This window comes from Lampetra planeri, chromosome 13 (assembly GCF_965212315.1).
Source record: "Lampetra planeri chromosome 13, kcLamPlan1.2.h2, whole genome shotgun sequence".
Taxonomy (NCBI): domain Eukaryota; kingdom Metazoa; phylum Chordata; class Hyperoartia; order Petromyzontiformes; family Petromyzontidae; genus Lampetra; species Lampetra planeri.
The window spans coordinates 5,905,166-5,927,249 of NC_136119.1; the positions used below are offsets into that span (position 1 = coordinate 5,905,166).

General features: G+C 48.6%; 1 protein-coding gene across 1 annotated transcript in view; it reads right to left on the minus strand.

The window, feature by feature from the left end:
* The window catches only part of STRC (stereocilin), a 24,907-nt gene extending 3,162 nt beyond the window's left edge, over positions 1–21,745 (minus strand). The window contains exons 1-22 of the mRNA XM_078600323.1: positions 21,741–21,745; positions 21,368–21,548; positions 20,954–21,091; positions 20,471–20,677; positions 19,876–19,994; positions 18,814–18,946; positions 17,500–17,682; positions 15,877–15,915; positions 15,205–15,372; positions 14,349–14,492; positions 13,599–13,663; positions 12,590–12,713; positions 12,402–12,493; positions 11,838–11,973; positions 9,244–9,443; positions 8,713–8,803; positions 8,080–8,257; positions 6,154–6,317; positions 4,786–4,941; positions 3,287–3,429; positions 2,341–2,489; positions 1,743–1,840 (exon numbers count right to left, since the gene is read on the minus strand). Of these exons, the coding sequence (XP_078456449.1) occupies positions 1,743–1,840; positions 2,341–2,489; positions 3,287–3,429; positions 4,786–4,941; positions 6,154–6,317; positions 8,080–8,257; positions 8,713–8,803; positions 9,244–9,443; positions 11,838–11,973; positions 12,402–12,493; positions 12,590–12,713; positions 13,599–13,663; positions 14,349–14,492; positions 15,205–15,372; positions 15,877–15,915; positions 17,500–17,682; positions 18,814–18,946; positions 19,876–19,994; positions 20,471–20,677; positions 20,954–21,091; positions 21,368–21,548; positions 21,741–21,745 (2,913 nt within the window). The remainder of the gene's footprint in view (positions 1–1,742; positions 1,841–2,340; positions 2,490–3,286; positions 3,430–4,785; positions 4,942–6,153; positions 6,318–8,079; positions 8,258–8,712; positions 8,804–9,243; positions 9,444–11,837; positions 11,974–12,401; positions 12,494–12,589; positions 12,714–13,598; positions 13,664–14,348; positions 14,493–15,204; positions 15,373–15,876; positions 15,916–17,499; positions 17,683–18,813; positions 18,947–19,875; positions 19,995–20,470; positions 20,678–20,953; positions 21,092–21,367; positions 21,549–21,740) is intronic.
* Positions 21,746–22,084: the final 339 nt, after the last annotated feature.

The window sequence follows — 22,084 nt, forward strand, 5'->3', positions numbered from 1 at the left end:
AACATTCCTTGGAGGCGCACGCCAAGGTGCTTTTCCGCATCGACATTCAGTTGTAATTACGTCGCGGGATCATGAGAGATGATGCTTTGGGAAGTCTTCATCCAGCGGTGAATTGATCATGGCTGATGATGAGGAATAATGCATCTATTGTATTGATTACAATTATTATATCCTTGCGATGCATGCATCGAAACGTGCATGTGAGAATTGACCATTCACTATTTACACAAATTGTATACAAATTATGAGCCAATGTTAGATCGGGGGTGATAAAGTGGACAAAATTACAAATGAAACAATAAAAAAAATTGAATGGTTAAAAATAATCAACCCGTTGGATCAAATTGCGACCTCGAATGGTGATAACCAAATTGCTGGGGGCGGGGAGGGGGTGAATCTTCGCGTGTCAGAGCACGGAGCTGCCACCACACAGAGCCTGGGATCAAATTCATGACACAACCCGTCATTAAACCTGAACTCTCAGCCCAGTCATCAATAACCTCACGAATAAACCATCATATTTAATTTGCTTTATCACTTAATTAACCTCACGAATAAATCATCATATTTAATTTGCTCTGTCACTTAGTTTGGAATATATGTAGGACTTCAAATGACACGCGCCACGCGTTTAGTTGCGATGCGAGCGTGCAACGGACAGTGGGGGCAACTGAGGACATACAGTTGTTGTTGCGCCAATTAAGGGGTGAGGTCATTAAGAGACGCCACAGGTGTTAAGGGTAACTGAGGACGCAGGCCGGTGATTGGTCGAGAGGGTGAGTGGTTGATGACTGGCGCCGGGTGGCGACGATAACAGGATCACGTGAGGCTGGGGGCCTGGGGGCGAGTAGCGAAGCGGGGGATGATATAATTAATTGGGGCTGATTGGTTCGGGGATAAAGGCAGTGAGCGTATGGAGATACGTCATTGTTAGTGTTGGAGTCGCAGTTTGAGTTAGTGTTGGAGTTGGTGCCTGGACAAGAATGTATAGTATAAGGTAGCAGTGGATAAGAGTGTATAGTATAACGTAGCAGTGGATAAGAGCGTATAGTATAAGGTAGCAGTAGATATGAGTGTATAGTATAAGGTAGCAGTGGATAAGAGTGTATAGTATAAGGTAGCAGTGGACAAAGAGAATACAGTATACGGTAGCAGTGGATATAGAGAGTACGGACAGAGTAGCAAGGACGGAGCGAGTACAGCGTAGCGAAGTAACGGACCTTGGTGGAGAGAGAGAGAGAGCAAGCGAAGCAGCAGAGCGAGCGAACGGAGGGACATCGAGTGGGGCTGATGGAGAATTGTACATTGAAGAGTATGGAGGAACATTGAACGATGCTGTCGGAGATGTGAACTATATGCGAAATAAAGGAACGAGAAAGACAAAGAAGTTGTCGCGTCAGTAAGAGTCCTACATATATAAGTAACGGTCTCGCCAATGCAGGGCACGTATGAGGGGTAATTCAAACATTTAAGCTTCCGGTGCAGCTCGTCCAGGAAACCGGTGAATGAGACACGCGGCGTGGACTATTGGAACGCACTTCGTATAAGGTGGGGGCACCACGGTGGCAAGATGTTAACTACCTCGCCTGGTATACATGAGGTCGTGGGTTCGATCTCTACCCTGACGCCTGCTGTATATTCAGAGTTTGCGTGTCTCTCCGTGGTCGTTTTGTATTTCTCTCTGGGTCGGGTTCTCCGGTTTTTTCCTCCACATTTAGAAACGTGCGTTTGTGATTACATACAGCGAATTTCCGTGGAGGCATAATTGCAATGGCGGTCGATGTGAGGCCCTCGATTTGTTCCTTGACCAAGGCTGACAGGACCACATCGGGGAGACCAACTGCAACATAAAACAAGATGAGGAAACATAACATTGATTGACATCTTTACAAAGTGTGCCTTTATCCACTGGTGGATGATGGCCTCTTCTCACCATGCATGTATGTATGTATGTTGAACTGCTTTCGCAAAGAACTTAGCCAACAGTGCTAATCGGAGGTGCGGGGGAAGGACAACAAACTGAACACAAAGCCGTTCTAAAGAAATGAGTTACCATGTTGGCAATGGGCCATAAATCACCACGTTGGTGGTCATTGTGGTTTGGTGAATAGCAAGGTTGGGGGGAGAACGCGTGACAGCTCAGATATCACTCGCTATTGATGTTAGCCGTGACCAGGAATCGAACTCAGGGACTAAGGTCACCTGGTCCATAGTGCAGTGCGCTAACTATCATGACAACTTCCCCCCCAACCTCGATTGCCACCGAAGCCGGATTTTATTCCTTAAAGCGTGCGAATCATACGAAGTTGAACACCGACAACAGATCCGATCGTGCGGTACCTGCAACAGACCCGATCTCCGTGAACACCTCCAGACCCCAGTTGCTTGGGAGGCCAAAGGCTGAGGAACTCATTGCCACCTTGACCAAGGAGTTGAGCTGGGCCTCTGTGCAGCGCAGGCTCAGCCTTCCGATCGCCAGGGCTGCCCGACTGCACACAATTCCGGTGGCACGCACACCCCTCGCACTGTCCAAGGCTTTCTATGCTTGGATTTCTGTTTCATGCGAAGCCTCCTTTAGCAAAGTACAATTATTCCAGCTACTCCAAACATAAATTCGGTCGAAGTTGGAACATTGTTGGAATGGATCGCGTCGTTCTTACGTCACCGCACCTGATGGAGTTCAAAGTCTCAGAGCAGTCAGGTTGATTGATGATCCAGCTCTCACTGAATTCACTCCGGTCACTCGCTCACCACCTCGCTTATCGCCCTTCTGTCGCAAACTACCACGGTTACTGCTCTCATAAACTTCACAAACTCATTCCTCCACCCGTGCCGAGTGTGGAAGAGTAGGCTAAAACACCCTCGAGAGGAGCTCTCCAGAGCTGCCTCGAGTGTGCAGGCTCTTCCACCGGAGGTGGTGCGAGCGAGAAATTCCAGGGCCTCACCTTTACCCTTAAAATTTTGACAAATGTATTTCCTTCCGTCATATAAATCTTCATGTACCTCGCACGTGGTCTCCACTTGGGTGGGGAAGTGAGCCCAGTTTGCCCCCTTAATAGGGCCCTGTCACGCTGAAATCGGGTTGCCGTTTGCGTAATTTCTGTCCCCCACTCCGTTCTATGATCGGTGTATTGTACCGGGCATGTGTTGAGTTGTAGAAATTTTAAAAAGGCAAAAGTGTTTTGTGGCATCTCCCTCTCTCTTCACAGAATCCCAAGGCTCCTAAGAATTGAATCACGCCCTTTGCCCTCTGTTTTTTTCCAGCAAATGTTCCCGGCCCTCTGACCTGTACTGCCGCGCGTTGATGCGCGAGATGTCGGTCGGCGTCATGCCGCAGATGAAGTGTCCCAGCATCACCAGATCGGTCGAGTCCATCTCCGCCACCGATGACCCACTCCTTTGTACGAAACTCCGGAAACCTGCCACCAACTGCAGCCAAGCGACAGGACATCAAAGTGTGCCCGCAGTGAAATGCGCGAGCCACCACTCCAACCCAGGCGGTGGTAATCCCATGTACAGCCTTTAACAGGCTGTTTGGGGCAAGTGTCATTAATAAGCACCAATAAAGGCTGGTACGGCACATGAGGGGGTGGGCGGCTAACACCACAACACCACACCTGTGGCGGTTTATACACCACACCAGGTACTCAATTTAAGGTTGAGTCGACCTTGGGGAGGATCATAACTGGTTCAAACATTCGCCACTGTTATTGGTCGTGAGCAGGAAAAGAAGTCAGATCGCTGGGGTTAGAGTGTGGTGCACTGATCACTGCACGACCGATAATGAGGTTGAAATGATCACATTCACTATGGGAACCTCATTTGCCAGTAAAAATATGATAATTGGTTTTTTACCCTTCTATCTGGCAACCCATGTGAGACTAGGCTCTAAGGAAAGCTGTCTCGGGTGTGGACCAATCAACTTCAAGAATAGTGCACATTATCAGAGTTATGTTCTTTTGTTTGTATTATGTCTGCAGGTATTGCGGTCTATGCAAACATGACTCCTTGTAAAAAGGTGTCAGTTTTGTTGCCAGATAGAAGGGTAAAAAACCAATTATCATGCATCACATTAGTCCATTTAACACGAGAACACATGCCGGTTTAACACAAACCTGTTGACAGAAAATGTAAATGTACCTCCTTTCATCATTTTGGCAAATAATCTTTTATAATGGCTTTTAAATTAGCATGCATAGCATTGCAAATGAAAGATTGACTTCTGTGCAGGAAGATGTTTCGCTGCTCAAACCAAGGTTAATTCAGTGTAAGTTTAGTACATAAAATTTGCACACGTGGCTTCGAGTTCAATCACACGCAACAAGCATGAGCAATGAAAATGTTAGGTTAAACAATGAGGGATTAATCATACATGTTAGCGATGACCTCTCAAAACACAGTGTAGGGTGAGTGGGATGACCAGGAGGTGAGAGTGGGGTAAGTGTGAGATAAGTGTGGCATGAATGTGAGCCTAGTGGCGTGAGTGTGAGTTGAGTGTGGGGTGAGCACATGATGAGTGGTGTTAGCGTAGGGTGAGCGAGTCGGTGAGCGTGAGGCAAGCATGGGACAAATATGGGGTGAGTGTAAATAAAACATGGGGTGAGCATGGAGCTAGCGTGCGATGAGCACGTGGTATGTATGTAGATTTAACTTTTTTCGCACTGTACACACACTCTCTGCGGGAGAGTGTGTGGTGAGTGTTGGGTGAGACCAGGGTGACCGTCTGGTGAGCGTGTGGTGAGCGTGTGGTGAGTGCGTAATTAGAGCCGTGTGAGCTCGGGGCACCTGCTTGCGGTCCCATCCCTCGAGGGCACCCAGTGAGGCCAGGGCGGCCGGGTCGGTGAGGTCCAGCTCAAGCAGCTCGCGCGGCGTGAGACGCGTCGCAGCGCGGCCCAGTTGCTGAATCATCGTGGGGGGCAGCCGCGCTGCTCCGCCATGCAGCTGCAGAGGGGGGGGGGGGCAGCAGAAGGAAGCAGTCGGTATCGTCATCATCGTCGTCGTCATCCTCATCATCCAGGACATTAACATCATCTCTGGAATCACCAGTAGCTTCGTCGGCACTCTTGGCATCATAATCATCATCACCGGTATCAATATGATCACAAAAATCTATGTAATCAGCAGCATCATATTCATCATCGCCAGTATGATCCATTGGTATCATCATCATGCTCACCATCATTGGTATCATAATCACCACCAGCAAAAAAATCATCATCATAATCATTAGCAGCATCACAATCTTGTTGTTTCCAGGTTTGTTATCCATGCTCGTAATCCAGCCATTCAGAAGTGGGGTTGGTAGATCATGAAGAGAGCACGGATTTTTGGGATGCCCCCCTGCAGAAGCAATGAGGTGGGTGCCTGCATGGGGCAGTAAAGCAAGCAGGTTTCTAACAACGCATCCACATCCAGGGCTTGAGTGCCGCACTTCCCCCGTGTGAGTGGGTCTTCTATTAGCACTCTGGTTTACATCCATTAACACAAACAAAAATCAGGAAAAAAATACCGACAAACTATTATTGCTTTACAGCAGTTTTGACCTCAAAGAAACATATGCTAATCGAGCAGCGAACACCTAATCCCTGCAGAGCCTTTAAAGTGAGATTTCGTTAATTATATCACCGACTAATAAAGAGGCCCAAACACTTACAAATGTGTAAGCGGCTACACAGGTCAAGTGTGCATCAGTAATGTGGGGGTTTTTATTTCAATCTTCGTGGCAAAGGAATGAAAGCCATGATACACGATGGCAATTTTAGGGCAACCGTTGCCAGCGTTTGTCACCGAAAACAGTCGCCGCAGCGTTTTCTATTGTAAAACATTTAGTTACCTGAATCTGGACCAAATCCGAGAGAGGCCGTTTCGCACGAATGGACAACTGGGATGGCAAACACCAATCAGATCACAAACTGAAGTCACATGACTACCTGAGGTTGAGCGTTGTGCAAAACAATATTTTTTTAGGCAAACACACCTGCTTTCATTGACCAGACAGAACTCTGACAGGACTCGCCGCTCTACGCCACGAAGTTGACATGGCTGCTCATAGCTAATACGCTGCCGATGAAGATCGCCCATGACGACTGCCCTAAACTTGCCCCTATTGTATCATGCTATTAAATGGGAGAGACGGGTGACCAAGAGGCTGACCTGTCCCACTCTCTGCATGATGGCCGTCAGCTGCTCGGGCGAGAGGTATTCGTCGGCCCCCAGTGTCTCCAGGCAGTCGTAGAAATCCTTCCCAGACATCCGCACCAGCTGGCCCGGGGTCCACACCGCGGGGAATGTGGCCTTGATGTCGGCGCACGTCGGAGCTGAGAAGGAGGAGCACCAGCAGCACAGAGTACAACACATGTCCGGCGTCGCCTCACCAAGCTAGACAAGGGTTAGCCACAACTCGGGATAGCTGAAATTGTCACTGAATGCTGCTAGATGAATAATGAAGTCGACACCACAAACACTCCGACCGAAATTCTCTTCAAACGGTAATCAAACTGCACAGTAACAGCGTGAAGTGCTATAGTTAACTTGTGTAGGAAATTCGAGATGCCCTGCTTAACATGAAGATGCTATTCCTGAATTTCGTAATACAGTTCATAGATCCATAATAGAGGTTTTTGGGTTAGATCGTGTAAATATATAAATGTGTCGTTAAAACCCGCCACCACCCGACACAGCCAACTAATAAGGGTTGTCACGTAAACAGAACGTGGCCAATTCGTCACTAGTACAGCACTAGTGTATAGTGCCGTAGTGTATAGTGTAGTGTATAGTGTGGTGTATAGTGTAGTGTACTAGTGCAGCACACCGGTGTGTTGGAGAGCCAAGCCACAACATTTACAATCTGAGTACGACGTTTCGCCAGAAATAACAACTAGCTTCATCAGGCGACAGCCAGATTCGTGGAGAAGTCTCTTGCTGTTTCGTTCCTTATATAGAGGCGTAGATGTGTTGACCACCCTTCTACGCTCTTGCACAATGATGGGGGGGGGATTACTGAGGCAACGTACCTTATGCTTGTGCATTATGCGAGCCCTTTAAACTTGTCCTTCCTGTCTATTGTTTATTAAAATAGACCTAACAACGGTAATCCCTATTTAAGTACGCTGCCCTTTGTAGGCATGCATTTAAATAATGTATTATTTCATGATTCGCTTCCACGCAGCACTAAGACGGTAGCTATCCGAACGGTTAAAGTTCTTTTTATTTATTTCAATTTCGATAAATTCTCTAATTCGTCTTGGCCAGTAGTAGCTAGTTTTGCACAAAACTTCAACATTATCAAAATCAATTGAGTGTCCTTGCTGGCACGCGTGTTCTGCTACTGCTGACAGTTGCATTTGGAATAATTTTATATTTCTATGATGTTCTTTTAATCTCGTGCTGATCATTCGTCCTGTTTGCCCAGCATAACATTTACCACACGTGCAATTAATCCTGTACACACCTTCTGTTGATAGTTTCGGCAATACATCTTTTGTACCAGATATTAAATTCTGTATTTTATGTACCGTGCCAAATCTGACTCGGATGTGTTGTTTTGAAAGCCTACATGTTAAACTGACAGTTAATAGAAGTGCTGTGTATAATATTATTGTTATTGTGCTTGTTTACCCAGTAAAGTCTCACTGAGTCTCATGACATTTTTTTAGGAGGGTCCTGCCAAGTTTTCAAAGTAGGGGGCGAAGATAGCTGCGTATAATCCAAATGTGTACTGTACTCGCAATTATCAAGCTATACACAGCATGTGCTTATCTATCGAATGTCATTTGGTGAATCCATGCTCTTGAATGCCATGCATATCCATACGTTATACCAGGTCTCTCTCTCTCATTGTCAACCCCAACCATTGCCCCACCCTTTGCCTGTACAAGCCTAGCCTTAGGCCCGAACATTTTAAACTAGGACCCAAATCCTTTTCCCAAATGCTTCGGGACACTGGCACATACAGCCTTTATGAAACCGGACAGACCAGCAGAAACCAGGAAGCTTGGTAGCTTTCCCGATATCCTATTAAAACCTGCCCGACATACATCTCCACAATCGGAGTAACCATCTGCAGGCCACCGCCCTCACCTCCACGCTGCCCGTGCTCCATGTGGGAGCTCCGCTCAGCGAGAGCGCGAGCCTTGCTGAGCAGGCCCAGCCGGGCCCTCTCGCCGAGGCGACGCGTGCACGCCCTTCCCACGGCGTTCGCCTCCCAGCGCCACTGCGCCCGCAGCACGAACTCCACCACCTCCATGCTCAGCACCTCCTGCGGCAGGCAGCGTGGGGGGGGGGGGGTGCGAATCCAAGGACTCGTTGGTTAACCGGACGCATGCAGAGAAGTGATTTTTAATCAGACAGGTGAGATGGCGTATGCCTGTAATTCAGTCACTTGGATGTGGGGTTGGTAGCTCCAACAGAGATAGAATTTGTGCGATATATTCACCGGCAGGGTAATGTCTGAGATTGCCATGGCAGAGTGACGGTCCAAATTTGACACATTTTAAAATGACCCACAAATTACGGTACTTAATCGGATAAAACCATATAGCTACATCATCAACTTACTGGCAAGCTATATCCATCTGTGAAACACAGCGCCTTCACGGGAGCCTCTGTGCCAAAAAATGGCGTGAATATAAAATGTACAAATGATTCATATTATTACCATTATAAGAGTCTCTGTATTGTGCAGTGACGTATATGCCACGAGGTGGCACCCACCTTGGGCAGCTGGTAGATGTCTTCCAGAGGCAGGGCGAGAACCAACCTCCCCAGCTGCTCCACGGTAGCCAGACTCCACATGTCAGCACCCCTGCAGAAGCAGCAGCAGCACCACATCGTTCACCGTATGTGGTGGATGGCTAGGACGGACAGAACTTGACCCCCTCAAACTATCTACACAGCTTGCATTCAAACACAGCCTCTGCAGAAAATAAAACATCTCGAAGCTGGATTCAGGTGATGATGTTATTTGATTTTAAATAAGTCTCGAATGGAATTTACTTCTACTACTACAATTTTTTATTGTACCAGGAAAGGCCGACTGAGTTATATAGCGCTTTTTCAGAAGTGACCTGGCCACAAATGATAGCTCAACAAAGTGGCTTATCGCATGTCAATTTTATAGCAGATGTATACTCTAAACGCATGTTTCTACATATGGAACCAGAGGACCCTGTGAAAAATCCACACGACCACAGGGAGAGCAACACGCAAACTCCAAGTATCCAGGCGGTGTTACACATCACTGACCCGAGGGCATCGTTCTGCGTGAGGATGAGTCCCAGGGCGTCAAGCGTTGGGGCCGGGAGGCAGTACCCGTGCAGCTCGCCCAACCGCAACAGCAGCTCTGGGCGAGACATCCTGCGCAACACTTCCTCCTCCATGAAGCCCACGAGGAAGCCCAGCGAGTCGAGGTACTCACCGCCAATCTGCACGACGGTTGGCAGCGGCTGCAAACGTATGGAGGGAAGGGACGGGGTAGGCAAAGTGTAATTCTCGCCACGGACACTTCTTGGTTTCTCAAATTCAGCTGCTTGCCTCCTACTGTGCTGCAGACCACAGGCAGTGGCACAGTTTTATAAGTGGAGGGGATGACTGACTTGGTGATGGTGAGGAGGGGGGAGGGACTTTGTGAGAAAAGAGATGCCTCGGATGCGGAGCTGTGGCCGAGGGACATGGCACGAGGCAGCTTTTAATAGGCCAGCAAACACAGGTTTAAATCTCCGACTTAGATTGTAGCATCACGGCAACAGCATTTGTCCACTCCCCCCACCCACTCCCCTGTGATGGCACCTACGGCACATGCTTGACGTTTGACTCATCTGAAGCACGCAACAACGAATAAGAACTTAATTCTCTATTTGAGAAAGGATTGATGGACGTGGATAAGTGGAGTGGAGTAGGAGAGTGGAACAAGGAGCGGCTTCTTGGTGTTTGCAAACGTTCTCTGCGTTCGGGTTGTTGCCGCGTGTTATTCGGCGGCATTATCTCTAACGTTACGTCCAACGTGCTCGGAGATTCAGACAGGTACTGAGAGTTTTTATCAGTTCCGGAAGAAGCTCCCGGCGACACGTTGAGCGAAACGTTGGACATCGTGCCGAACGACACGCAGCACAACCCGAAAACACATCTGAGAGCTGCACTGCACAGCCGCGAAAACGAAAACCCGTGGTTTCGAGTCTCCTGTTCACGTTTCAACGATATGCGTTTGCTGAAGAAGGGCTCCACCTGCTGAGCGAGAGGCAGCCCTTGCAAGAGCCGCTGCTCGAGCTAGTTCACAATTCAGCACATTGCTGCTTTACCGCACGACGCGCTTGTTCTAGCCCAGTGGCCAGAGGTCGCAAACGGGTTTTGATTCCTTACCCGTACCCGGCCGCACCAGGGTCGCAAACGGGTACCCGTACCCGGCCGGGTACCCGTACCCTACCCGTACCCGGCCGGGTATGGGTAGCCGGGTATCGGGTAGGGTACGGGTATCGGGTACCCGGTTGCGACCTCTGCCAGTGGCCCACAGAGTGTGGTCCGCGAATGTCCTCCAGGTGGGGCCGCGGTGGCTGTGATGCAAATGCACAGGTTGATGGTCCAGAAATAATTGTTTTGGACATTAATTCATATTTTACTTATGATATTTAATTGAAAAAGGGAGTGAGGCAAACTACCCAGATCAAACTACCCTAACCCTAATATCTAACCCCCCCCCACCCCCCTCAAAATAAAAGTTTAAAAATATTTGTATGTTCCGGTAATATTAATAATTTCGTATCACTGGTATTTAGAGATAAGTGAATGCGTTTGCCACTGTAGTGTTGTACAGACGGACTCTTCAACGTCTTTTGTAGCACACACTTTTATTAACACGGTCCCTATGCACTGAGGGATATACGGTCCCCTCACCCGTTACACTCAGAACGTACAAGCCCCCGTACCCTACAGGCTACTCAATATCCCGCTCTTTCAGTGTCCTCTGACTGGACCTAGGGAGATGTCTCCCGACCACTGGTTACACTGAACCCTAGCCCTGATAAGGGCTGGAGGGCTTGGTCCAGGGTCCTAAGCTTCTTCCGCTGTCTTGGGTCTTCGTGTGGTTCAACTCCCCGAGAGCTCTGAGCGCTCTGGCTTTATACTTGCTCGTGGCCGGGTTGTCCAATCCCCGGCCACCTTGTGGAACCCTGTGATTGGTCGTTCCCAATATGCTTTTCGATCCCAATTCACCCTATCTGACCCTGACCGTTTGGTCGCGCGGGAAAACCTTGTTTACGGTCAGCTCTCACAGCTTGTGAGACCCTGACCGTTAGTTTGAGCGGGAAAACCTTGTTAACGATTTGCTCTCCGAGTTTGTGAATATCGAGTGGGTAACTCTACTACACCACCATGAGTAGGGGGCTTGGTGGTCCGTGGAAATGTTTTCTTCTTTCACACCGTACGTGTAGCCAACCGTGCAAATCGACGGTGTGGGGGAAGGAAAACAAACTAAAACACAAAAAAGCAGTTTTGAAAAAATGTGTGAGGCTCTAGGGAAAATTGCCCCTTTTGCCCCTTGCCCTTGGCAGCCCCTTTTTGCTGGACATCTCATCTTGTAGTCCATTGCTGCGATGCTCTAATACTCAACTTCCGTGTCAGCATGGGCCCATGTGGTGGGCAAGGAGCTGCCGCTACAGAAGTGCGAATGTCTACTCAATGTTACCGCTCACAGCTGAGAGTTGGAATAATAAGAAAGGCGTAAAAAAGCTGTTTGGTTCTTGAGCTGGTGGCCAGAGCACGATTGGGACATGTGTGCACATTTTCTTTGTTCAGGAGCAATCGCTGGAGAAATTATGTGAAGAAAAAAATAGCACTGTGCTCACCATCTGCTCCAAGATTGTTTTTGTCAGCTGCCTCTGCTTGGACGGTTCCAGATTGAGGAAGTGTATTTGGTTTTGGGTGATGATGTCCACAGCCATCTTGAATGCTTTGCTGGGAAATGAGGAAAGCGTTTTCATCCTAAACAGTAAAATACAAAACATTGCACCGTTATTAAATTTTCATATTATAATAATGACAACTATTATTTTAACCAGTATAATTACCATAATGTTGTAAATATTGATTAAATGTTTATTCTATGGTGTTAGAGAGCAATTGTTAGCTGAAAATACAAATAAATGAACATCTGAATGAACAGGGAACATCAGAAAAAACAATGCTTATTATAGCTGTGTCAGCAGTGATACACAAGCACCAATAACAAAACCACAACACTTCTGAATAACACTGTCCTAAAGATCAAATATTAGGCAACATTTCGGGCAATGGCCCTTCTTTATGGCAGTGTTATTGATGAATGTGCTGAATGAACACGGGATATTTTTTCACGTGATATATTACCGTTTCAAATATTATTGTCTTTATTCTATATTTATGTCACTTACGGCAACTCCATGACAAGCTGAGGTCCCATCAAGATGATTTCTTCCACGGTTATTTCAGATTTGTTTTCAATCCAAGCCACAATGCACTTGCACTGTGGACATTTAGAAAATACGTGTGTAAGTTGAGGCCACGACAGCCTTCAGAAACCAACATTCAGTCATCAGCTATGCCCATGCGAGACTCTCACCAGAGATGTCCTGACCACCTCCGCCACCAACAACAGGTGATGCACCAAACCCAGAAACTCAGGATCCTGGGAAAATGCCATCAAAGTCTCACAGTCCACACCTTGAAAAACCGTCCCCAGAGACCTGGGTGAACAAATATATGTTATTGTCACACTGTGCATTCATGTATTGACATTGTCACATTTAACCTCAGTTTGACTGAACAACGTGGCTCTCAAAGAGGATTTCATTAGCAAAGAGGATGATTTAAATGATGGTGCTTTGTCATGCTGTTCATATTTCCAGAACCAAGGATAAGCAAATGCACAAATAATAAATAACAACAATGAAATCTGCTTTCCATCGTGCAAGTTAGTTTAATGAGAGTGCATGAGCTGACCTGGAGATGTGCATAAGAATAATGAGCAAAGTGATTGGTTGTGATTCCTCACTAAAGACACCTACTGACAGACAACTCAAAAGAAGCATGAGTGTCATTTTGTAGAATTATAAATAACAAAACAAATAAGCAGACGACACGGCCGCTTTACACATCCATCTTTTTCGATAAACAATTCAAAGTAAATCTTACCCAGCCCCTCAGCCTCACGGCCTTCTGGGAGCTGATGGCCACTCCTGGAAGGGAGATGTATTGTCTGCTACTGATAGACAAATAAATTACAATATTTTTCCAATCACAATTGAATGTTTTAAAATGTTTATTTTAATCATCATCATATTACAATGATATACTGAAACATGTTATTTGTGTGTCCATTATTTACCTTTTATTTGCCTATACTTTGCACTCCTATCGTGTTTGTGTATTGTTTGTTGTTTTAACGTTCTGACCCGCCCAGACTGGACATCTGTGAAAAAAGAGCATTATAGCTCATCGGATTCCTCCAGTATAAATACATGTTCTGATTCTGACAAGGCAGCACAATGATGAGCCGCTGTGCAGGTGCATGGCCACGGTGGATATATGGCACCGAACCATCGCTGATCCCTGACAGTAAGATCCCTTACAGTATAAATTCCTTTTTCAACTCTCCACTGTGCCCCTTGAGAATCCTTCTGAAAAGGGACTGTGCCTGCAACAAAACGTTCAGAAAAAAGAATATTATATATAAACACAACAAAACATAAATAGTGAGTGAGTACTGACGCCATCATCATCATCAGCCATGAATGATCTACCGCTGGATCATGGCCTTTCTATTGTAGTGGGTTCGAATTAGGTGCACACACACACATCTTGGAGGCAACACTATTTATTAAACGGTAAGTAATATAACACTGTACATGAGGTGGTGACCACCTTCCTCAAGTCACTAACACTCTGGAACACCACGCAGAGTGGACCAGGCAGGCAACGGCCTGCCTGGTCCAGGACGACGACCCGGGACTTGAGGACCGATGATATCGTCTTCACTTCGGAGTACAACAGCCCTCGCTCTGCGTTCACACCCCGCTTATATCTGCTCTGGCGTGGCCGGCTCTGCCCAGGCCACGCCTCCCTTCACAGGCCACGCCTCCCTTCCCCCACCTCAAGGGAAGGTCTGGGTCCCTCCACCACGTGACCCTCCAGGCACCCCCTTGGGGCCCCCAGCCCTCGTACGGGCCGACACAGTAGTGACGTCCTATGTCACTACACTATTACCATTACCATCTATCACAGTCTTGTGATGCAACAATACAACAACCACTGCTGCCACACAGACCCAGAGCGGGTACTGACTCCTGAATTCACCTGCTTGCAAAAAGGGACCCACACACCTGGTGAGGAGTCCAGTTTATGTCGGCGAGTGCCGGAAGGCTGGCAGCATGCGCCGGGTAGCGGAAGTCCAGGTCAACCAACGGCAGATCAGACAGCAGGGGGCCGAGTCGCGCGATCCACTCCAGACAGTCCATCTTGGAGCGCTGGGTAAAGTCAAAGGATTCAGCATAGACCCTGTGGTGTACTGCCCAAATGTGCACTGCTTGACAATATTAATTGCTTTTACAATGTGTCATATGATACAGAGATGGCCGGGTAGTTAAGACACTGAGCGAGCACCACTGGGATCCTGGGTTCGGTTCCAGGGAACAACTGCGTAATTAAGTATGGTGATTATGATCAATGACTTTGAAAAAAGCCATCACATTACATTGGGTTTTTCATGTAAATAGGCTTATTCCAGCTATGAGACTTAAACATTCAGGTTTGATTGATATGTGATAACCTTTGCAGGTGATCAAAAGATGTTCCCCTCATGTGGATAAAGAGGCCTTTTGAAGTAGTTTCTGTGACGCCAACTTTGTAGGGCCAATTTGTGATTCGAGGTGAAAGGCCCATTCAGATAAAAGCCTATTTTGCGAGGGAGACTTGGGGGAAAAAGAAATCCTGCAGTGAATGAACAAAAGAGCCAGGTGAGGGAGGCCGACCCTAAATAGTTGTTTTAAATAGGTTTTTTTTGCGACTCAACACGAGCGCAGTACAAAGCATCGGTCATAGTACAAGGGGGGAGAACAGAAACTCTGACCAAAAATCTGAGATTGGCGGCGCAAGGGCCTAACGAGGGGGGAAATCCTGTCTCTGACCCACCCATGTGCGAGAACATGAAAACTGATGTGGGGAGGGGAGCATGCTGACCCTGAATGTTGAGATGATGGCCGTCCTCTGTGCGGCACGCAGGCAGGCAGCGTGGGGCCTCACCGCCGGCCAGCCCTGGGTGAGGGCCGCCGGGGGCAGAGTGCGCAGCACAGATGGCGGGAGCCCACACACCAAGCTGCCCAGCTGCCCCACGACCTGCGCCGTCAGCTGGGCAAGGAGAGGCACACACGCTGTGTGAGCACAACTTTGGCGACCTTGAATAATCATCATCAATTGTTATTCCTTGTCATCATTATCATCAGTCCTGAGTAATCCACTGCTGAATGAAGGTCTCCCCAACCGTTACCATTTCTTGCTGTCCTGGGAGGTAACAATCTATGCCCTCAGGTGTGCTTCCTCCATTGGCTGCCACTCTCTCGTTAGTGTCGACGCCGAGGCCTTACCGGTCGGACATTCCTCCTATCTCGATTCACTTAAATTCGACCACATGTGGTATCATAGGTTCAACACGAAACAATACGTTGGTCATTAACCCTGGTGTAAACTTTGTGAATAGTATACTAACCTAAACAATAAGCACTATCTAAGTTAGTTAAAAAAACATTTAAACCTGCTTGAAATCAATCTCTCTGCAATCAGTGCAGTGGTATAAATGGTGTGTTTCAAAACGACTGCAGTGAACGCCTTATGTAACGAAACAACATTTCTTACTTGTCTCTCGTGAATGAATTTTTCAGCAAGCACTCGAGCCTGCAATACAATACATACCATACGTTCAAAATAAACAGATGCACACACACGCAAATACACACACGTGTAAAAAAATATAACGGGGTGGTTTCAAATACATCATCATTCAATGTTTCCTAGTGTCCCACCCTCCCCTCTATCCTTGGTCTTTCCATAGCATGTTGGTTATACGCCTTTTCCCTCCCCATTTAAATCTTTATCTTCCTCCCTACACACGCGAGGTCCCCATTTGTTTGGGGCAGCAGGGCCTAAACCCGCCCCCCGCCCTTCCTTCCCCTGTCGTGTGGTTCCATCGTGCCGGAATCGATTATCGCGGATTCTCTGTAGCACCCCGTCACTGGAATATTTCGTCGCGTTGTACCGGGCTCACGTTTTGTTGCAATGAAAAACATTTTTCTATTGTTCTGGAAACAGAAGTGCTGGCCTCAGAGAGTACACGGCGATAACAGAATTAAAAACACTGTCAAGTTCACTCCAAGTCTGACATTCGCCAGTCCTGCAGACCTCTATCAGCTGCAGAGGCGCTGGAGCAGGGCCCTGCCACAACCAAATGTCATTTTGACCCCAGCCAAGTTCACTCCGCTTCGCAGTGAATCAATTCCCTATGGTGAGCCCCCACACACAACATCCCTATTGCCCCCCCCCCCCCAACATCTTTAGAGCAGCTGGAGCTGGGCCTGGCAGGGACTCGCCCCGAAATGTTTCTCATCACTCTCTCACAGAACAGCAACCACGCCTCGTGACGAGCCACACAGATGCCACCAGGCTGAGGCAGTTGCCGCTTGACCTCCACTCAAAACCAGGTGCCACCTTAGGGGCACTCTTGATTCCAGTACCATGAATGGAACATAATTAAAATATAATTTACAGAAGCCGCTCGTCAGACCTCAGGGTGCTGGGATGGGTGGCCACCATGCATAAGACAAGGTGTTGGAGGCTAATGGGGGAGGGCTACAATATGAGCAGCAGAGAGCAGCAGAGAGTAGTGCAGCAGCACCCATTACTGCTCTCACGTCAATGCTTGCAGCATTCACGAACCCACGCTGACCGGCGGGATTGAAGTTATGGTAAAATCCCCCCTTCCCCCCACATCTCGCACGGCATGGGGGGGCCCTCATCCACCGGTCGAATGAGTTGCCGTCCATAAATAACGTCACGCGATTTTGGACGATTTTTGACCCCCTCCCCGCCCCTAGTCACACGGCGTCACAAAAAGTCAGACCCCTCCCTTAAATATGACGTTACAAAGCACTGCCCCCCCCCCCACCACAAAAGTAATACATGCTTCAAATCGCTTTAAACTATTGTCATTGTGGTGCGTATTTAATGTGGCGCTGCACTCTAATGTTGTAGAACGCGTTGTGTATATTTATTTAAAGTTGCGCATTTTTATGTGACGTCACATTTCTCAAACCCCCCCCCCCCTCGTCACACATCGTCACAAATGTCTGACCCCCCCCCCAGCTGCGTGACGTCATTTATGGACGGCCCCTGAACAAAAAGCACCGCACATGTAACACGTACGACAACACCGAGACAAATACGGGCATGTTACATGATAGGCACACCGAAGCCAGAACCGACCTGTGCCGGAGCGTAGGTGATCGAGTTGATGTGGCGAGCGCCGGCTTGCACCAGCTGGCTGGGCAGCTGCTGCGTATACGCCAACCCCAAAGCCGGCAGGAGGTAGGCCATCTCTGCCAGGTCATCCTGCGTCAGCTCTGAGGCCTCAGCGACGCCGAGGTTCTTGGCGATGAAGAACGCGAGCTGCACGGGAGGGAAAGATGGCGAAAGGCCAAGAGCCAGAACTCGAGCACCACAAATTCATTTGCACCGTACATAGCCACCTGTTGCTAATCAGAGGTGCTGGGGAAAGGACAACAAACGATGGGTCTCTGTGAGTCCTAAAGGTCTCTGTGCGAGTCGATGCACAACAAGCAATTCTAAAGAAATGAGTTTTCAATCTACATTTAAAAGTGCACAACTCCAGTGGCTTCCTAATATCGGAAGGAAGAGCGTTCCAGACGGCCGCAGAAGCGCATCTGAAAGCGCGCGATGCAGTGACCCTCTTTCCTTCGATGGCTAAGCCAAAATCCGCTGCGAGAATGACCGGAGGTCGGATGATGGTTTATGCTCCTTGAAAATGGTTGTAGGAGTGTTGTTATAACAACACTCCTACAACTGATCGCTCGAGTTATAACAATTCTATATTTAAAGTTGCGCATTTTGATGTGACGTCACAGTTCTCCCCCCCCCCTCCTCGTCACACATCGTCACAAATATCTGACCCCCCCCCCCTGGGTGCGTAACGTCATTTATGGACGGCCCCTAATCCACTTCCCGTAGGCGTCGAGGTTCCATATTCTGGCTTGCCTTAAAGAAGGCAGGTCCAGCAACGTGTGGACTGATGTCGTCTGTTGAGATCTGTATGGGGGGAGAGTGCTGCCCCCTCGCACGCGTGACTATTCTCTGGGCACTCCGGTGTCCTCCCACACGTATACACACTCGTCATTCATTGGCTGAAAACATCTTAATTGATATGCCGCCCCCACGTGTTGTGGATTGTGCGGCGTCGTGCGATTCCGTTTGCATGAATGACGCCGTATATAAATGCTCATTCTTATGAGTAGGACTCTTACTCTCAACTGATCAGTTCGGCGATTTATAGTGACGTATTCCATTACGTGAAGCAAATACGCGAACTCTGCTTGGTCGTTCCAATCTTCCGTACGCTCTTTAATTTCCTTGGAGCGCAACTACTCGCTGAGATGCGGACAGCGCAGTCGCAGGGAGTTGAAGTTGCGCGACTTTGAGAACAACCTGCTTGTGCAACTGATCGCTCGAGTTGTGAATCCGGCTTTAGGCTCGCTAGCAGCTGCTTGTGAATCACCTCCATACCTTGCCGTCAATGTCAATGGCGCCCTTCTCTATGCAGGAGATCAGGGCTTGAAGGACGCTCCGGAAGACGGGTTGATTCCCCATCAACTGCGCCAGGTCCTCTGTGTTTGTGTAACACAGCACCCTGCCAAACCTACACGGCGAGATGCGACACTTTGAAACTGCACGTGGTTGTAGCGGCCATACACGTAAACAAAGAGACACTCACCGCTGTTTCAGTGTGAGGAAAGGTGACCAAATCATCAAATCAAAGTACCATGAATGTGCGTGTTCTCATCAGATAGGTATGAGCTTGGTTAGTACTTAGATGGGAGACCAACAGGGAACACCAATTGATGTGGACTTGGGCTGCGAGATCGCTGCATGGAAGTACAGCAATGGATTCTTGAATCCATCTGTATGAAGTTTTGAGTGTTACCCCCCCCCCCCCCCCCCCCCACGTGCTGAGTGGAATTGACCACACATTGCAATGCAGGACCCACCATACTTCGAGCGCAGGAACTCAGTGAGGCTTTCCTGGACAGTATGTTGTTCCATTGGTAATAGCACGATTGCTGTATCAAGTAAGTACTTGATACAGCAATCGTGCTGTGACGGTTCCACCTGAAGACGGAAGCTTGTGTTGCCTCCGAAACGTCGTGATTTTTTATTTTATTTTTATTTTACTTTTATTAATTTAAATTTTTTACCTACGTGACTTTACCGAATAAACCTAAGAATATGAATCCTTGCAGTCACGAAAGCTTCAAATCTAAAACAAAACCTATGGATTTGAAGCTTTCGTGACTGCAGGAATCCATACTCTCTATTTCTTTCCGTAAAGTCACGTAGATATAAAAACTAATAATCTGATGACGGACGCTTGTGTTGCGACTGAAACGTCGTGTTCGATTATTATTTTTCTATCTACGTGACTTTATCGAAAGAACCAGAGAGTATGACAACCTATGGAACTATATGTCGGCGTGCATCGTGGGGTCACACTGCAGCTAGATGAGCTGTGGCTTACGCACAACACTTATCATTTTCCATCTCGCCGTTGAAAAACCCCCGACGTCGCACCTGTGGACGTCTCTCTCCGTGAGGTTGCCGGTGTTGCCGTTGAGAGCCACGTGGCTCACGTGCCGCCAGTGCGCCGTGTCCGCCGAGCTGCTGTCCAGCAGGCTCACCACCGACAGCACCTACGCGCGCAGCGCCAAAGTTTGTGGGGCGGTGGCAGGGAATGTCCGGGGATCGAGCAGTGAGCGTCAAGGAAGACAGAGGCGGAGAAGTGTTGTGACCCGCGGCGCACTCAGCCTTTTTTTCGAATGTGTAAATATCGCCCTCGATAAAGTAAGGCACCGGTGCACATTGCAGCAGAACGGTAACGGTACAGGGGGCATGGAGCAACAGGAATGAGAAAAGAAACCCACCACGACCTCAGCGGCTATCACAGACTGGGCGAAGTAAATTGTTAGGGTGCGCAAAATAAAGTGCAACCGTGCGCAACGAATATCAAAATAAAAAATAGGCAGTCAATATTATAAATAGTAAAGCAACTTATGTGTTTTAGCTTCTTAATTTTTGATTTAGCGTGTTCAACAAGCCCACGCGTTTTTTTTTACAGATTGCGGTACCCGATGTGGAGGCTGGTGCTCTCTTCATACAGCGTGCTCACCTGCTGCTCGGTGAGTGGCACCAAGTACGCAATGTGGAGGCTGGTGCTATATTCATACAGCGTGCTCACCTGCTGCTCGGTGAGTGGCACCAAGTACGCAATGTGGAGGCTGGTGCTATATTCATACAGCGTGCTCACCTGCTGGTCTGTGAGCTGCACGAAGTGGCTGATGTGGAGGCTGGTGCTCTCTTCATACAGCGTGCTCACCTGCTAGTCGGTGAGCTGCACCAAGTACCCGATGTGGAGGCTGGTGCTCTATCCATACAGCGTGCTCACCTGCTGGTCGGTGAGCTGCACGAAGTAGCCGATGTGGAGGCTAATGCTCTCTTCATACAGCGTGCTCACCTGCTAGTCGTTGAGCTGCACGAAGTAGCTGATGTGGAGGCTGGTGCTCTCTTCATACAGCGTGCTCACCTGCTGGTCGGTGAGTGACACCAAGTACCCAATGTGGAGGCTGATGCTATATTCATACAGCATGCTCACCTGCTGGTCTGTGAGCTGCACGAAGTAGCTGATGGGGAGGCTAGTGCTCTCTTCATACAGCGTGCTCACCTGCTGGTCGGTGAGCTGCACGAAGTGGCTGATGGGGAGGCTGGTGCTCTCTTCATACAGCGTGCTCACCTGCTAGTCGGTGAGCTGCACTAAGTGGCTGATGGGGAGGCTGGTGCTCTCTTCATACAGCGTGCTCACCTGCTAGTCGGTGAGCTGCACAAAGTGGCTGATGGGGAGGCTGGTGCTCTCTTCATACAGCGTGCTCACCTGCTAGTCGGTGAGCTGCACGAAGTGGCTGATGGGGAGGCTGGTGCTATATTCATACAGCGTGCTCACCTGCTAGTCGGTGAGCTGCACGAAGTGGCTGATGGGGAGGCTGGTGCTATATTCATACAGCATGCTCACCTGCTGGTCTGTGAGCTGCACGAAGTAGCTGATGGGGAGGCTGGTGAGCAGCGGCGCGAGTGACTCGAGTAACTGCGGGGACCAGCCGGCCACGCCGCCGGGCCGGCGTGCGACGTGGCGCGCCAGCGCCTGTCTCTGCTCCTTGCGCAGCGCCGGGCACGACGCCAGCGCCGCGGTGAGGCTGCGGCCGTGACGCGGGGCACAAGGCAACCATCGTCACCACGGGGGCTGCCGCGATGTCACTTTTTAACGATACGATTTGAAACGTTCGGAACGTGACGCCGTGAAACAAAGTTGCTTCATCCGGTTAGGGCGCGAGGCTCGCGATCATAAGGTGATCGCGAGTGTAAATCCTGCTTTGGAGTTGGCTCACCTCATCATCCTACTGGGGTCGATACGATGAGTACCACTTTGTAGAGAAGTCAACAGTGGTTGTCCTATAGCTAGACTCGCCGCTGCCATGGCAATGTAGAATTTCCACCACTGACTCAGAGCTGTAAATGGGAGATGAGCACTGGCGGCTCAATGGTCATTTGAGCAAGACATCACTTTGACTTGACTTTCATCGCGAGGTTGTTTGGAAATATATGGTGCTACAGTATTTTTTTGCAATATGGCGCCGTGAAACTATTGCAACTATTTTTACTTTACCAGGCAAGATCCGCTGAGCTATATAGCTATTTTTCAGTAGCGACCTGGCCACAAATGATAGCTCAA